Source organism: Camelus bactrianus, chromosome 6 (assembly GCF_048773025.1).
Source record: "Camelus bactrianus isolate YW-2024 breed Bactrian camel chromosome 6, ASM4877302v1, whole genome shotgun sequence".
Lineage (NCBI taxonomy): Eukaryota > Metazoa > Chordata > Mammalia > Artiodactyla > Camelidae > Camelus > Camelus bactrianus.
Genome location: NC_133544.1, coordinates 80,839,897 through 80,858,666, shown reverse-complemented (window position 1 = coordinate 80,858,666; position 18,770 = coordinate 80,839,897). Strand labels below are relative to the sequence as shown.

The following is an 18,770-nucleotide window of genomic DNA, read 5'->3' as shown; positions in this document are numbered from 1 at the left end:
TGATACGTGCTACAACATGAGTGACCTCCAGAACATTTTGCTAAGTGACAGAAGGCAGACACAAAAGATCACACATTACATAACTCCATTTATATGAACTTTCCAAAATACGCAAATGCATAGAGACTGAAATAGATTAGTGGTTGCCAAGGGCTGGTGGGAGGGGAGGATAGGAAGTGACTGCTAATGGGTTTTAGAGTTTCTTTTTAGGGTGATAAAAATGTTCTGGAGTTAGACAATGGTGATGGTTGCACAACTCTATGAATATACTAAAAACCATTTAACTACACTATAAAAGAGTGAATTCTATCTCAGTAAAACATGGAAAACATTGATTAAATAGCATTCTGGTTAAATTTTAAGATAGAAACCTTTCTACCTGCATAATCTACAAAATGTACTTACTTTTTCAAGGGCTAAGGGAGTCATTTACCACCTTAAAAAAATAACTGAAATTACTTTCCAGACAAACTGAAGTATTTCAGTCAAATGTGTATGTTGTTTTATTTTTAGTTAATTGCCACTCTGAACGGAAACATTTCTAACGTAAACTTCTCAGCCTCTTTAAAGAAAAGCTCGTCTGGGTGTGGGTAACCGGCATTGTCTCATGGCATCAGCACTGAGTGTGGCTGGACAGAAGCCTGTGCCCCCGGGGCGGCTTGGGTTCTGGAGCTTCCTGTTTCTCACTGAGCCTCTTCCGTTCATCTGCTGTGTCTGGGGCTGTGACACGCTACAGATACAGAAAGTCTCTTATGTGGCTCTTACCACCAAAGAGCTGAAAAATCTGAGGATGGGAGTGTCACCTTAAGAATCCTTCCAGTTCAAAACAGCCATTGTGGGGGAGGGTAGAGCTCAGGGGGAGTGTGTGCTTAGCAGGCACAAGGTCCTGGGCTCAATCCCTAGTGCCTCCGTTAAACAAATAAATAAACCTAGTCCCCCCTGGCCCCCCTCCACCCTAAACAGCCGCCCATCTAAATTCTCTGAATACCAGCCAAGGGGAGTGGCTTGTATACCTCTCTACACATGAAGTTAGTATTCTGGATGCCCCAGATGTCCTCTCCCCCGCTTCAGGCCACCACCTTCCCAAGGGCTCCCCGAAAGCCCTCCACCCCCCCACCTCCTGAGTCCCCCAAGCCCTGCACCGTGTGGGCTGCAGCTTCCTCCAAGCCGCTGCCGTGGAACACTGACCTGATTGTCAATCTTCAGCTCTGCCAGGGTTTCGTTATCTCTCAAAGCATCAATCAGTGCTAGAATCCCAGCTCCTGTAATGAAGTTGGACTCCATATTTAAGCTCTTCAAATTTTTGTTCACTCTTAGCATATCTGCAAAAGCCTAGAAGTTAAAGAAAATATTTGAAGAGTAGTTTGACAGCATCCTTGCACAAGGTACATGCCTGACAAATACACTGATCAACATAACTGCCTTAACGTTTGTTAGATTGTTTAGCTCGACACACCAGCTCAAAGGTCTTGCATGTATCTACTCTTCACAGGTACTCTGTCACCACCTTTAGATTTTCTGTCACGTGTAGCTCCCTACTGGTAACACGCTCTACTGCCAGTCACTCGCGTGCGTTCACACTGCTGCTTCGTGCTTCTTTCTCCTGTGGCTCTCACACTTCCTTTCAGTGTGTGTGTAGGACTAACTTCATCAATGTCTCTTTGGAATACCTTTCCTTACTTGGGTCCTGCTACAGCTGGGTTATTGTGAAGCTCAAATGAAGGTAAATTATGGACTGATTTCCAAGGCAGGGACCAAAAGGAAAGATCACAGGTAACCAGAACTGCAAGAGCACAAAGACCACGGAGAAGAAGGGGCTAATATTATGTCCCTCAGAGAAGGGCATGTCTTCTCCCTGCGTCCGCTTCTCGCATGATAGGGTGATGCTGGGCATCTGACTCGGCGCTTAATAAACACCATAGTGATTAACTGACAGACCCTATAAGTGAGCAGAGGGGAGAGAAGAGGGGTGAGGCTGGAGGAGGAACAGTATTAATCTGAGTTTACTAAAACAGCCCTGCAAGAGTGGTCAACAGCAAGGCCAAACTCAGAGAATATGGGTAAGATCAAGCTTAAAATTAAAGCCAAGTTAACGAAAAGGCAACAGGGGTTAGCGATACCAGAAAGAACGAGGGACAGATATCTACACGCTTGAACCTTCTAGTAGCAACAACTGGCTGTGTGACCTGGAGCAAATCCCTTACCCAGCCACCTGTGCCCACATTTATTCAGATATTACTGATGGCCTGCCTACTATTTGGTAAGTACTGTGCTTTAGATTCAGAAATAAAACATACAAACCTCTGCATGATGGAATTTACATTCTAGTGGGGGATTCAGATTATAAACAAGTACGCAGAATGTAATGTCAGATGGTGAAAAGGGCTGGAGAGGAAGAAAAAAGCAAGGCAGGGTGGAGGGGGAGCGGCGGGGCAGGGGTGGGGCTGTTATTTTATATACGGGCGCCAGGAAAGGCCTCACTCGAAAGGTGACATTCGAGCAGGGCTCAAATACCTTAAGTGATGGAGACTATACGGAGTATCTCCAGGGAGAAAGTTCTAGGCAGGAGGAACAAGTGTAAAGGCCCTGAGCAGGGAGCATCCGTGGCATGTCTGAGGCAGAGCAAGGAGGCTGGGTGACCAGAGGGGAAGGAAAGAAATGACCAGAAAGGAGACAAGGTCTCTTCATGTGAGTCCTTATGAGGCCATTGAAAGATTGTTATTTTTACTTAGTGAGATAGGGCTCTGAGCACAGGAATGAGATCATTTTAGTTTTAAAAGAGTCACGAAGAGCTGGCTTTGGGGTGGGTATGATGGAAGCAGACAGCTCAATTAGGAGGCTACCACAGTGTCCAGATGGGAGGAGAGACTGGCTCTGATCAGACCAGTAGCTGTGAAAATGGTGAGAAGGGGCTGGACTCCAGAAACATGTGAAGACAGGGCTGGATATACATTTAAAGTTGTGAGAAAGGGAAGTCAAGGATCACTCCATCATCATCATCATCATCATCATCATCCTTATTTTGACGTGAGCAAATGAAAGAATGAAGTTGGCAGTTAGTGAGACGGAAGCGTGTGAGAGAGGCAGGAACGGGATGGAAGGCAGGAGTCTGGTTTGGGGCTTAGGTCTGAGACGTCTGTTAGACAGCCAAGTAAAGTTGTTAAATGATAGCTGGACACGGGTTTGGAGTTCAGGGGAGAGGAATGAACCGGAAATAAAAACACTGGGAGTCATCGGCACACACGCAGACACCAGCGTGCATGGACAACATACAGCAATGGAACAGAATGGGATGACCCAGAAAGCGAGTGTGGAGAGAAAAGAGGGACGAGGACCGAGCCCTGAGCCATTTCGATGCTCAGATGTTGGGGAGATGAGGAGGGACCAGTGCAAGGACCAGCAAAAGGATGTCTAGGGAGGTCGGGGGAGAATCAAAGGGAGTAACATCCTCAAAGCCAAGTGAAGAAAAGGGTTTATATCATGATCAAGTGGGATTTACCCCAGGAATGCAAAGCTGATTCAAAACATAGTCAATGTAATACACTGTACTAACTGAACAAAGGCCAAAAACCACATGATCACCTTAGTAGACATAGAAAAAACATTTGACAAACTCAACACTATAGATCTATAAATGGAATCCTCTGCAGATGTTAAAAGAACGATGTAGAACTTTATATGCTGATATGCAAGGATCCCTAAGACATACTATTGAGTGAAAATTTAAGTTGCAGAACAGTCTATATTGCATGACTCCATTTGTGTTTTAAAAATTTCATAGAAAGGAAATACAGGAAAAAAACATTTTAGCAAATAATGTATTGCCTAATAGTGAGCTAAATATTAATTGAAAAAAGGGAGTAAGTTGTTCATTAGATCACAGTTTAACCACCTCTGTAACATACCCTGGTATCAGATAGTCATAATTTTTGTATTATCAGTAGCGGCTTACTTACAACAGCAACGGGGTCATTGCTTCGGGTGGCTGCAAGACTGAAATATTTCACGTGTGTGTTGGTTTCCAAAGCCTTCGCAAAATCTTTTAGGGTTGGAATTGGGATATTCTTGAAAGACAGAAATGTGAAACATTATTACATTTTAGTTTTCAGGAAATTCAATCCCTTAATCAAATACATTTGTACTTTCTTTTTTGCATTAAAATGTATTCAGAAATTATATAACATACAACCACTAGTCTATAAATGAGAATAACTCAGCCGCCTCCTTATCTCTCTGACTTCTCTGTTATGGTGCATTTGCACAAACTGTTGGCATAGGGCAGAGCATACGTCCCTGTTTCTCTAGTGTTGAGGCTATAGAGATTCTCACTATTCTACTTTTAATTATTTGTATATGAGAAGTCAACCCATGAGTACGCAAAGCAGACCTGCTTTTCTACAAAGAGATGTGGGAATCTGCTTCCAAAGATTACTGAGGCAGATGACATACTGTTCTCAGTCACTTAACCGAGAAGACATTAAGAGACACTCACCCTACCCTACTTGAAATGAGGTAAGATACAGTTATAGGAGGTACTGACCTTTCCCTTAAGTACCAGGACTTCAAGTCCCTGTAGCCTGGTTATTTTCAGATCATTACTACTGATTTAGAGACAGACACACAAGAACTGAACTTAAAAAAAAAAAAATAAGATTAGTAATCAACAAGGGATATTAGGTTTTTCCAAGGCTTTCCCTGCTCCATTCAGAGGAAGGAACACCCATCAAAAGAGCCAAAGGTCTTATTCCCCTTGTAATTTCCAGATGTTCCATCTGCTTCCAATTCAGATAAATTGAGATTTAAAACGAGAAATTTGTAATGAAGCTGTTATACAATGACTAACACCTAAGAGACCATTTGCGTTGACTCTTTGGTAACTAATCACCCCTATGCCCTCTTAACTCGTTTTTCTTTCTTTCCTCCAAGGAAGAGTTGCATTTTAAAACTCCCAGCGATATTTACAAAACAGAAACAAACTCACAGACACAGAAAACAAACTCATAGTTACCGGGGAGAAAGAGGGTGAGACGGGATAAAACGGGAGTTTGAGATTTGTAGATACTAACTACTATATATAAAACAGATAAAGAAGTTATACTGTATAGCACAGGCAACTATATTCAATATCTTATAATAACCTATAATGAAAAAACATATGAACAGGAATACATATATGTATATGTATGACTGAAACATTATGCCGTACACCAGAAATTGATACAGCATCGTAAACTGACTACACTTCAATTAAAAAAAGAAAAGAAAAGAAAAAAATCCCGGTAAGATCCCACAAAACCCACTTCTAGGTGTTTACTCAAGAGAAATGGAAACATACGTTCACACAAAAACCAGTATGCGAATATATATGCATATACGTACATGTATAGTGTAGGGAGCCTTTATATTTAATCACCCCAAACTGGAAGCATCTCCTATGTCTATCAACTGGTGAATGGATCAGCAAATTGCAGCCCACCCAGACCAAGGAATGCCACTCAGCAATACAAAGGAGCAGACTACTGAGACACGCAACGGCACGGATGAGCCTCACAAGCCAGGCTCAACGGCTGCACGTTTTATGATCCCATTTATATGACATTCTGGAGAAGGCAAAATGATAAGGAAGGAAAACAGAGCAGTGGTTGTCAGGGGCTAGAGCTGGTGGCAGGAAACAATGACAAAGGGGTGTGACATGTTCTCCATCTGACTGTGCTGGCGGTTGTACAATTGCATGCATTTGCCTTCACTCACAGAACTGCACACTAAAAAGGGAGAATTTCACGAAGAATAAATTATACCTCAAGAGACCTGATTGAAAAACAAAACCTGAAAGACTAAAATGCTCTTAAAAGTGGGCAGTACTTTGGAAGCCAGAGAGATTTATTCTGACAGTCCATAGAGCTTATGTTTCTACCTGATAGTCTTCAAAAAGTAAATCAGAAAAATTTTAGAAAATTTTTAATTTCTAAAATAGGAAGGAATCTATGTTAGCATCTATTAGAAGTAAACACTTGACCATTAAGAAGAAGGAATCAGACTATATCAAAGCTGCCCAGCCCTCATCCTGGATCCAAATGACTCAAAGCAATTCAAATCATCGTTTTGTTTGCTTATCACACCTACCTTTATATTATTCAAATTAACTTCAACAAGATGAACATCATTTTCTTTAATTCTTTTTAAACTCTCTTCAACATTGGTTGGATTTGGGGGCTCATCAAATACTGGAAGAATCTTTTCACCTTTTACCACATCTGTAGTAACAAATGAAAAGAGAGAGAGTGTCACTGGTTGACACTATCACAGTGAATGCATACATTACTTTGGAAACATACAACTAACACACACACACACACACCCTTCTTCGGTAGAACTAATTTGTAAGTTTCTTCCTCCAAATTCCCAAAAGATCCTGCATGTGTTGACACATAAAGCACTCAAATAAAATTTTACTGAATATAAATACCAAACTTAATTCAACATTCAATTTGTTTGCAATGTATCAGCCTTCAAAAATGAGTATTTTTACTGCCTCTTGCCTCTTGGCATATTACAAGATATCTTTACCACAAAAACATATTTGATAACACAAGCTGGTGATCCCATTTATTTTTAGCAATGTTCAAGATAAAGTTATAATATACTCTTCCTAAATTCTAAATTTTATAAAACCAAGAGATTTCTTCCCCTTTCCGTAGAATGTGTGTATTTAAAGAGACTTGCTCTATAATTAAATAATGGATCCAGTCAACCGGGTGCTGAAACCATTAAGAAAGGTTCATGGGGGATTTTAAATGGATGGACCAGGCTGCCAACATTTGAGTTCACGGATCAATCTTAAGATTTTCCACAAATGACCAGACTTGATATACTTCCTAATGTGATTTAATCACCGCCATGGAAGCATTCTACACACACACACACACACACACACACACGGCGCCTGAATTTGATCAAGCCTCTAGAAAATAACAGTTTACAGAAACACAGGGAAAGAGAAACATGTAAAATGATACCAAAAGGTTGCAATCAGCCAAATCCAGAATGTGGAGGATTCTACATGTTGGCCCCATTTCTTTAAGAATAAATGGCATGAAGAAAGAGGGAGAGAAGTTAAGCAGGACTGTTAAGAGATTAAGAGGAACTGAGACCAAATGACAACCAAATGCAGTGTGTGACCCTTACTTGAATCCTGAACAAACCAACTGTGAAATGACGTTTTTGAGAGAACAGGAGAAATCTGCACATGGACTGGGTATTAGATGATATGAAGGAATTACTGGTAGTTTTTTAGTTTGATAATATTGTGGTTATGTTACAAGACAAGCCTTTGTGAGAGATACATATGGAAATAGTTATGGAGGAAGTTATACAAACAAACAGGATTTGCTTTAAGATAGTCCAGGGAAAAAAGTGCAAGGCGTGGGAGGGAGGTAGACGGTGGAAGAAACGTGGCCAGTGAAATGTGAAAAACAGCTGAAGCTGGATGATGGATATATTATTCCCTCTTCTATTATGTATGCTGGAATATTTCTACAATAAAAAGTTTAAAAAAATAGGGGAATGGGCAATTATAGAACATTCATAAATTGGAATGTTATACAGATGTCTGAATGAGGTAAATCTGTACGTGCTACCTAGGAATGTGATACAATGCTAAGTGATAGACTACGCAGCCTGGATTAAAATCCTTACCATCGTCCTCTTGGGATACTGAAGCTAGTTACTTAATCATCCTAAAACCTCAGCTTCTTCACATGCAAATGAAAAAAGTAATAATACTTATTTTATAGAACTGTTGTGAAGATTGAGAACAATTCATATTCAAGAGCTGTCACGGAAGAACATGGCCCATGGTAAGCATTCCCCAAAATTAGCCCATAGCATTATTATTGAAAAATTAAGTTACAAGAAATAGCTATGATACCACTTTTTTGTAAAAAACAAGACTATTTGTGTATAACATGGATACACATATAAGTTCATATAAGCATAATACAAAGTCTAGAAGGATATACTCCAAACTGTTAACAGTCAGGGGTGGGGGTGGGGCGGGCTGTGAGCAGGCATGACGGCTGTGAACAGAGACACTTTGACTTCTTACCTTAAGCACTTAGTTCGTGTTTAAATTTACTACAAAAGTATGCATTACTTTGGTAATTTAAAAACATCTATAAATAAATTTAAAAAAAAGCTTTTCTTTAGGCTAATACTTTGTATCAGACTAAAAGGTTTAGGGGCTGAAGAGTTCTGTGGTTCCTCCCAAATCTAATTTTATAATGTACTTTCTTTGTTGGCACTGCTGTGGATTTCTTGAAAATCAGTAACATTGAAAACAAAATGTCAATAAAAGCCAAGTTTGGGTAGCTTTTATAGTGTTTACCATTAGTATTATTTGGTGAAGTGAGAAGGGAGTTCCTGTTACATTTGCTGACACATTAAGCATAAAATATTTAATATTCTATTTTCAATGTCAATACTATCTAACTGGAATCTTAGGTTTCAAGCACAAATGCCTAACATTTAGTATGAATATGCTGAAGTCGTTACATGGAGAAAACAAAACATAACTAACAAAGGACTGGAATTCACAAAGCACTGTTAAGTACTCACTTGAAAAATGTTCTTGGTCGACACCATTACTACTTCCCACTACGTCGCAGAACTGTGTATTCGTTATCAAATTGTGCATCCCAAGAATAGCTATATTTATATAGAAAAGGAAAGTTACTTTTTTGGTTCCATCAATTTTAAACATAAAGAATTTTATTCCAAAATTCTTACCAATGATTTTAACATTCTCCGTACATTTTCCTACTCAATTAAATACACACTTTGCAGCCAAAAAAGGAGGCAACATGATTAGAAACCACCTACAATCTCTTTTTTATCAATACTCTTGTAATTTCTCCCCATCTACATTTCTGAATTCAGACAATGCAGGAGCCAGCCTTACCCTAAACATACATCTGTGCTTACTTAGCTCCATCTGGTGGCCAAGAGGGAAAGTGGAAATGATCTATTGTTGGCTGTTCATCCTCACAAGGTTTTTCCAAACTTAATGCAATACAAGGCAGATTTTCAATTTAACCTTAACTCTCGCATTAATTTACATTTGTATTTCAGCTACGAATGGAATATAAAAGTATAGTTGAATTCTCATGTTTAAGATTAAAGTGGCATCCCTCAGAAATGACACTTAGGAGGAGAAACAAATTTGGTTTTGTTTTTGATGCACTTTTGCGCAAAATGAGGCAGAAGCTACAGTATGCCTCTGGCCCTTCCACTGTGATGAATACATCATTTACAAATCCATCAGTCCTCAGCACCCCAGTGAGTAAGACACCCGCTCTAGCTGTGGTACCACACCTTGACTGGGTTCCTGGGTCCTCCCCAAAGAACCGTCACTGCTCTTTTTAAACATGTTCTTGGGGTTATTTGGTACTAAGATCTCCCCAGGCATCATACGTTTCTCTCTAGGAAAATGCATGTGGGTGGTCGTAGGTGGGGGCAGATACTGGTTCAGGTAAGAAACTGGTAATGATGAAAATCACAGGGGGGTTTAGACTGTTCCCTATACACTTCAGAAAAGTTGGGAAAGTGGTGAGTATAGCTCCGGACAATTTTATCTAAGTTCCAGTTATCTGTTTTTGGGTCTGCTGATAAAATGGGGCAGCAGCAGACCCTGGAGGCAGCTTCTAGCTGAGCACCAGCAGCTGTGAAAGATTTTTATAAAAACTTTCAAAGATGGCAACATGGGAAAAGATGTCAAGTAATCAATACAATCCATCAACATAAAAATCTCACCAATAAGAGAATTTAAAGAAACAAAGCCCTTTATGTCAGATTACAGTGTAAAAAACAAAGTCAAATATATGGTTACTTATTCAACAGCACTTTGTTACGCAAAGCGAGAATCTGTACAGTGTATATAGATGTGTGTGTGCCAGCATCCCCTCTCCTCTACACTCATTCACAGATTAATTTGTTTTAGGAGATACCTGCGAGGTCACACAATTCTGTATCAGAAGCACTTGTCAAAGCTTCTTCTAATTCTGGATCAAGAGATACTTTTTCTTCTGTAAAAGTCTGTATAGGTTTCTGCTTAGGGATAAATATTTTTCCTGTAAAAATAAAGCAGTTTGTTAATTTTATGACTACTGCTGGTAACTCATTACCATTTTATTCTAACAAAAGTTATTAGAAGTATGTGCAAATGAAGGTGAAATGTTTCATCTTCAGTATGTATTTATAAGCTTCCAAGGCAATACTTTGGCCATATAAGTTGCCATGAAAAAATGGAATCAACTGAGAAATTTCCCATTTGTGAAAATAAAAATAGGCTCTTTTTGGAGTAATTATGAGTTATTCTATAAATACTAAATAAAAAAATAAATGTATAAAACATACAAACAACTCAATAACCAAAAAAACAAAAAACAAACAAAAAAACCCAACCCAATCAGAAAATGGGCAGAAGACCTAAATAGACATTTCTCCAGTGAAGACATACAGATGGCCAACAGGCACATGAAAAGATGCTCAGTATTACTAATTATCAGAGAAATGCAAATCAAAACTACAATGAGGCATCACTCCACACTGGTCAGAACGGTCATCATTAAAAAGTCCACAAATGATAAATGCTGGAAAGGGTGTAGAGAAAAAGAAACCCTCCTACACTGATGGTGGGAACGTAAATTGGTGCAGCCACTACGGAGAACAGTATGGAGATTCCGTAAAAACTAAAAATAGTCACCCTATGATCCAGCAATCCCACTCTTGGGCATATATCCAGATAAAACTCTAAGTTCGAAAGACAGATGCACCTCCATATTCTAGCACTATTTACAATAGCCAAGACATGGAAACAACCTAAATGTCCATGGACAGATGACTGCATAAAGTTGTGGTGTATATATACAATGGAATACTATACAGCCATAAAAATGAAACAATGCCATTTTCAGCAACATAGATGGACCTAGAGAGTATCATACTAAGCGAAGTAAGTCAGAAAGAAAAAGACAACTATTACATGATATCACTTATATGTGGAATCTAAAAAAATGATACAGTGAACTTATTTACAAAACAGAAACAGACTCACAGACAAAAAACAAACTTACGGTTACAAGGGGAAGAAGAGGGGATGGATAAATTAGAAGTTTGGGATTTGCAGATACAAACTACAATATATAAAACAGATAAACCACAAGATTCTATGGCATAGCACATGGAACTAACTATATTCAATATCTTGTAACAACCTACAATGAAACAGAATACATATGTATAACTGAATCTTTATGCTGTACAACAGAAACTAACACAAAACTGTAAATCAAAGATACTTTAATAAATAAATGTGTAAATTTAAAAAATTATAAAACTTAGGAAAGAGATTAAAGGGGAAAAAAATTCACTTTCCTAACCCTAAGGAACAAACTGCTATAGTCACTTGAGGGATGGCAGAGGCAATGATCATTCTAGAAATTCAAGTTCTAATTGCAAAGAAATTTCCTATATGTCCTGAGTGGCAGCCTGAAACTTCCTGTCACTGTTCCTTAGCCTCGATGGACACTAACAAGGTTACCTGTTAAGAAATTAGTTACTCCAGAAAACTACAGTATTTATCATGTGAAAATCAGTATTTTATGACCATATGTTCAATGCAAAGTTGAAAACATGAAAAGTCTATGTGTGGATTCACACAAGTGCCAGTTATTTTCTTTTCTATCAGAAAATTACCAGGGAAATACGTGAGACTATGTGGCCTGATGAATGTATGCAGTGCTCTATCAAAAGAAATGTTTGTGGGCTTAATAACCAGTATAATGAGTGGTGTGTTAATTCTTGTTCAAAGTAAATATCAATCAGTGTAACTCATAAGGAATTCTTCCACAATACAGACTGCTCCCAGGAATCTGGCCAAAGCTGGTCAGGTATTTTCAGCTAAGTCCATCTAAAGGATCTTAATTTCTGATATTACATTTATTTTTAGTATTTTTATTTGGTTCTTTAAAAAAAAGTCTCCCTGTCTCTGCCGAAATTCCTCATCTCTTCACACATGCTGTGCACCTTGTCCACCAGATTCTATGGCATTTTTGTCATAGTTAAAAAGCTCCTGACTGATAACACCAATGTCTGGGTCATCTCTGGGTCTTCTACTGATTGTTTACTCTTCTTGACTAGGGGCCACATGTGTCTTTTGTCTTAAGATCTTTGACTTCGTACCAGGAAGTTTTGTATAAAACTACAGCAGAGACTAACGGAAATGAGATCTAATCCCAGCAAGGAGCATGCCGCTCGGGCCAGGGCTGACATAACATGCTCTACAGTTGAGCTGAACCTGGGCTTGTTGTGGCAACTTTAGTTTGATTCATTTCCTCACTGGATTCAGACATTTTGAGGACAGGATCAGGACTTAAATCCTCAGCAAGGCGTGGGATTAGAACTGGTGAGGTTCTGGAATCTCCTGAGCTGTCTGCTGTTCTGAACTGTAAAGGAGCAAGCCTGCTCCTTCCAGGAGCTGTTTTCCAGGTCCACCCCCGACTTTTTGGCCCTTGGCAGATCTTTCGGCCCCACTCTTGGGTTGTCTGCCCTACGCTTTGTGAAGCTGGAAATGGCCTGAAAGGGATTTCTCCCAGCTCCCCTCTCTCTCTCTCAATCTCCCCAGCTGAAAACCTACGCCTCAGGCATTTTCTCTCAGCTCTGCTTCACTGCCTCGGTTCTTGGAATAACACCCCAGCACTAAGTGCAGACGGGTGGCAGAGAACTGGGGGGCGGTGCAGCCTGGCGCTGTCTCTAGGGCTGCACTGTCCAACATGGTAGCCACCGGCCACATGTGACTATTTGTTTACATTAATTAAAATTAAAAATGCAGTTTCTCAGTCCCACGAGCCACATTTCAAGTGCTCAATAGCCACATCTGGCTACCAGCGACCACGGTGGTTAGCACAAGTCTATCACAGCAGAAGGTTCTAGTGGACAGCACTGCTCTAGGGCTTCTCTGGTTTCCAATCTGGCATGCGAGCCCGTACACAGTCATTCAAAGTTTAAAAGCGAGGCTGATTTCTCTGTACTATGGTGGTTTCCTCCTTTTCTCTACATTTTAGTCAGGAAAGAAGGCAGAGTGGATTACCTCTTTTATGGAGGGCTTGCCACTATCTAGAGTCACTTAGATTTGTGTCTTCAAGCTTTCTGATACAGTTTAAAAAAAAAAAACAACTATGATTATGTAGCTTATATTTATATTGCTTGTTTTGGTGAGAATAAAAAGCCTCTTGCAACTCTCAACATCTGAATCAGAAGTCTTTCCGGTCAAGTATTTTCTTATTTAAAAAATGGCACTTGGCCAAATCTACAATGTAATTATATTATTAAGGATATTTTAAACTGTATATAACAGAATGCCTAATTTAAAGTGGTTTAAACTGGTGCTTCTCAAGCTTTAATGTGCATCTCATCCACCTAGTGGTCTTATTAAGGTGCAGATTCTGATGCAGTAGGTCCGACGTGAGCTCTAAGAATTTGTATTTCTAACCAACCTCCCAGGCGATGCTGATACCGCTGACCTACAGACCACTGTCAGAGCAGCAAGGGTTCAATCAATAAGTATTTTTATCTCACTTAAAATGCCCACAGGTAGATGGCTATGGGGTTGGTTCAGCAGCTCCATGTTAACATTAAAGATCCAGGCTCCACATTTCTCTTTGACTATAACCAGCAAGGAGGCCTTTGTTCTCAGGCCTTTAGTCTCAAGGTGATCTTTGCAGCACTAAGTATCACATCCTCATGCAGGAAGATCAGGACAGGAAGGAAGGGCATTTTTCTCAATCGCAAATTTTTATAAAGAAAAATGTTCAACAGATTTCTCCTCTGGTCTCACGGACCAGCACTGGGTCACATGTCCATCCCCCACCTGCAAGGGGAGCTAGAAAAGAAAGCATCTGACATTTTCAGTTTCAGAGACAGTTCTGCCAGTTAGGAAGAAGGAATCTGTGAATGGTTGCTGAACAGGCAACTACAACATTTGTCCCAATATTGAACCAGATGAAGTACACTTCTGTGCTCCCTGAATCCCCTGAACATTTCACTACAGCCTCACTTACACATTTTCACATGCTCGTCTGTCCTCTCTGAGCTTTTCAATGTTCTGTTCTGTTCCATCCCTACACCTCTGCCTAGCACACAGAAGGCAGTCCAACTTGTTGATGAAGCAAATTTGATGACCACTTCCAGCTCAACCACCTCATTATAGAAAGTATAATATAAATACCCTGGTTCAAAGTTACACAGCAAAGTTAACAGGAGAACATGGGTTCTCAAACTCTCAACCCAGTGCTTTTTCCAACAAACTAGTGGCTTTCAAACCTAACTCTGTAGCAGTGGTCTTTTCCCCTCAAACAAATGCCTATCTGTATGGTGGTATACAATTTATCTTTTTAGTACCAAATTTTGGAGTTCTGGTGATTACTAGATAATCTGTTCTCACTGGTTCACAGATGAAGGCAAATCCAAATTGTGACATCCTGATAATTCCATATTACTTTTCACAGTGGCTGATATAACAGATTCAATGGGGGAAACTTTAATAAATTCTGATGTCCGAGTCCTGTCACCAGTGGTTCTGATTGACTTGGTCTAACGTGCTGTAAGGGACATCTGGATTTTCAAAAGCTCTCGAGGGATTCTAATGCATAGCAGCCAAGGTCAAGAACCAATGGATTACAGTATTCAATCAGTAAATGAAACTACATAAGCTATAAAACAGCTGCCCATGTCTTATTCTAGGACCCAATGGAATCAAAAGCGTTACAAAATCTAAAATGTTTATTTTTGTAATCCTTACCCACATTCCATAGAGGCATTATTCATATCTATTTTCCCATACATAAACTTTTGCTAGTATTTATAAATACAAAATGAATCCCATTAGGAATAACAAAGCAACACAAAATAAGAAGGTCCTATGTATAGCAGAGGGAACTATATTTAATATCTCGTAATAACCTATAATGGAAAAGAATCTAAAAAAAAACACGTATATATATATGTATAACTGAATCACTATGCTGTACACTAGAAATTAACGCAACACTGTAAATTGACTATATGTCAATTAAAAAATCAGCTGTTTTCTCAGAAATACATAATTAGCAAACTGTTGGATCGGTTCCATATTAACAGAAAACACCTTTCTAAACATGTGTGTTAATTTGAATCAGTCTCATATCAATTAGATTTAAATTAAAAATCTTAATTATTATGAAATGCTGACAAATAAATCTCCATTATAATGGTTAATGTGATTAGTGCCTTCAATGTCTTGCAGGATGAGTGAAATGTTAGGCTTTTATTAGATGTAGAGGCATTATGTAGGGTGTGTGCGTGGTTGTTTGCAGCGGGTAGGGAAATGCGTAATTTTGATACTGCTTTTATCCAAAACCATCTGTTAACAAACTTGTTGGTACTCCATTTTATTATGATCATCTTTCTTCTAATCTGTTTTTTCAAATCAAAGATTATTCTTTATAGAAGTTTCAGTCTCATTCTGCTAAAATGATTTAGATACACAAAGGAACTCGTATACGATAAACATAACAGACACCTGTTAATTCTTTATTCTTAATTCCTCTGGAATTTCTTGCATGTATATGTAAGAGAGACATAAAACAGAGTGTTTTCCAAAACAAACAATCCAGGAGGACTGAACACGTATCTGTATCGGTGGTTCTTAAACTCAGGAAATGTATATTGACTAGACATGAATATTTTTGCAAAAGCTCCCTGCATGATTCTGATTCTTGCCTACTCAGGTTGATAAAGCGCTAATCTGTATAATTATAGCTCTGAAAAGATTAGGATGAGTAATCCTGTATTGATCTAATTTTCCTTTTCCTCTCCTTGAAATATGGCCCCAAAGCCCTGACTTGTAACTTTAAATATTTGTATTTATTTGAAATAACATGTCTAAAAAAAGATTATTCACTTTAATTCTTCAGTAGACAGCACTCTATCCAAATGATTTTAATTTCCTTATTTAACAAAGCAAAGCCCCAAACTGGATTTTTTTAAAAGATAAAATTTCAGTTCTTTACATTGTAGCAAAACATGCAAATAAGCAATGATGAGATCAGAAAAAATCTCTCAGACAAGTATGAAATGACATGCTCCCCACTCCCAAATGAAACAAAACAAAAACAGGGCTATGACTCTTGGTTGCTAAGAATATTGCAACAGTTCAGTAATGTTTCTCCAACTACAAAATGGCATCTAAGAAACAGAAGAAATCAAGATAAGAATTCATATAATAGTAACTTAAATACATGGCATTTATCCACACCTGTGTTTGTGCCAAGAGGAGGAGGGGGGACGAGTATCTTGCCAAGACCCTTGTTATTGTTCCAAAATCAGTAAGACATCGTGAACCATGTTAATTTTACTGCCAGGACCTTTCTTCACTAGTCCTCATCTCTTCTGCCCTGATAGCACGTTACAGCAATCACAATATTAAGAATTACGTTAGTCATAGTCTCATCCTTGTTGAGTATATAAAAACTACAGAGATGTCACTAGTCATTTCATTTCTACAGAGGTGAAAGGCCCTAGCTCATTTTACTATGTGTATGTTTATAAGTTACCTTGTTCCAGAAAAGATTTAAGGCAACTAGGCCACTGTAATCTCCACAAGGGGCTCTGGGACATCCTTTTGACAGCAAGTGCACAAATCTCAAACCAACAAAACCAAAGGATGAGGGGGCAGATCTTGGAAAGACGTTCTTGCTTTAACCTAACAGCACACGATACTTGCTCAATACTACAATATAATCTCCAATAAATGCTTATTTATTCAACAAATGTTTAGTGAGTTTGTATATACTACATAATGAGCTAGAAAGACACCATAAGGAAAATAAAATAAGAGATCCTTTACTTTAAGGAGCTTATACTCTAGTTGGGGAAACAGGACATCTATAGTATATGATTCTGGAGACTTCCACTTCTGACCAAGACAGAGTAATAGGGGCAGGGTTTACCCATGACTGAAACCCCAAAATGGACAAAATAACAAAAAGTTTTCAAGAATGCTGATCATCAGGCATAAAAGAACAGCAATCCCCTGAGAGATGAGAAACAAAGTGAGCCCTATGATTGCCCAGCTCACTGCCCCAGAGACATGATTTCTTTGGAGGAAAGGAAAGGATTTCTGATTCCTTAGTAAACCAGAAAGGTCACAGTTAAAACTTGCCTTAATCAACAGGATTGTGTAATTGCCAGTGGGTAGTTTGTTTCCACTGAATTCAAGATAAAGACTGGCTCTGTTTTGTATTCAAATCTCATGAGTTCTAAATATCCGTGACATACCTCTAAAAAGTGGTCTCAGGCACCGCTAGGTAGAATGGGCTGCCTAAATTAGTCATGCAGAAGCTGGCATCTCCTTTGCAGACTGGTCACTGTATCTTTTGTTTGATTCACTCATTGCTCCTTTGGAGTAAGAAGCCTGATGGATTGTTCATCGCTCGTGTTTTATAGGAAATTTTCCCTGGATAAACATATCCATTCTGGGTGTTCCTGTCCCTTCCACATGTCTGTATGTAATTTATTACTGTAGAATTTTGATTTTAATTTTTTCAGAACCATATACTGTGAGGCTGTGTTACTAGCTTTTTTCTTTTTAATTGATTTAAGATTATGTTCTTTTGATGAACTGCCCATTTTGTCATTATAAAATGATTGTTTGCTCTGAAATTTACTTTGTCTCATATTAATATAAATAATCTTGCTTTCTTTTGATTAGAGTTAGCATAGTGTATCTTTTCTATTTGTCACATCAATTCTTTATTCCCTTTCCTCTTTTTTTTTTTTGGTTTCATATCTTCCATGCCTCTACCTAACATTTTGAACATATGGAATATAATTATAATAACTGTTTTAGTATCCTTACCTGCTGGTTTTATCACCTGTCATTGCTCAGTTAGTATTGATAGATCGTTTTTCTTCCTTATGAATCGAATTTCCCTGCTTCTTTGCATGCCGGTAATTTTTTATTGGCTACCAGATACTATGAATTTTAACTTTTTGGGTGGTGGATGTTTTGGTGTCCCTATAAATATCCTAGAGTTTCATTCTGGAACATGATTAAGTTACCTGGAAACAATCTGATCCTTCAGGGCCTTGGTTTTAAGATTTGTTGGGTGGGACTGGAGCAGTGTTCAGTCTAGGAGTCATTTTTTCTCCAGCACTGAGGAAAGATCCTTCTGAGTCCCAGTGCCCAGTGAATGATGAGGTTTTCCAGTCTAACTGGTGGGAACACGTATTCCCAGCCCTGCACGAGCTGGGGCACTGTATCTCTGATCTTTTCAGATGGTTTTTCCCTTGGCCCAGGGTAGTGTCATCACACACATGTGCTGATCAGTACTCTGCTGAACCCTAAAAGGCAGTCCCCTGCAGATGTCCAGAGCACACTTTTGGTGTGCCTCCCTCCTCTCTGGCACTCTGTCCTATGAACACTGGCTGCCCTGGTCTTTCTGGAGCTCAGCTGTGTCTCCTCGGCTCAGAGAGTGCCCCAGGTTCTGTCTGGGTTCTGTCCCCCGTGCATTCCTTTGTCTTGGAGGGAAGGGAACACACCAGAAAGCAAAGATGGCTCTACCCTAAAGGCCAACAGGGAACAGTCTTGCTCTGTGAAAAGGGGAGAAGCCCAATCTCAAGGGTCAGTGGCCTGAATGGAAATCTTTGATGGTGCCCTGGAGTGGGTGCACAAGGTG

The 18,770-nt window shown here is 39.1% G+C and overlaps 1 protein-coding gene across 3 annotated transcripts in view; it reads right to left on the bottom strand.

Moving 5' to 3' along the window:
* TMOD3 (tropomodulin 3) overlaps positions 1–18,770 on the bottom strand; it is a 68,354-nt gene that overhangs the window by 6,972 nt on the left and 42,612 nt on the right. For all 3 annotated transcript variants that reach the window (XM_010969508.3, XM_010969510.3, XM_045506244.2), the window contains 5 exons: positions 10,002–10,124; positions 8,614–8,703; positions 6,124–6,254; positions 3,957–4,064; positions 1,189–1,332 (listed from right to left, as the gene is read on the bottom strand). In XM_010969508.3, the coding sequence (XP_010967810.1) occupies positions 1,189–1,332; positions 3,957–4,064; positions 6,124–6,254; positions 8,614–8,703; positions 10,002–10,124 (596 nt within the window). The remainder of the gene's footprint in view (positions 1–1,188; positions 1,333–3,956; positions 4,065–6,123; positions 6,255–8,613; positions 8,704–10,001; positions 10,125–18,770) is intronic.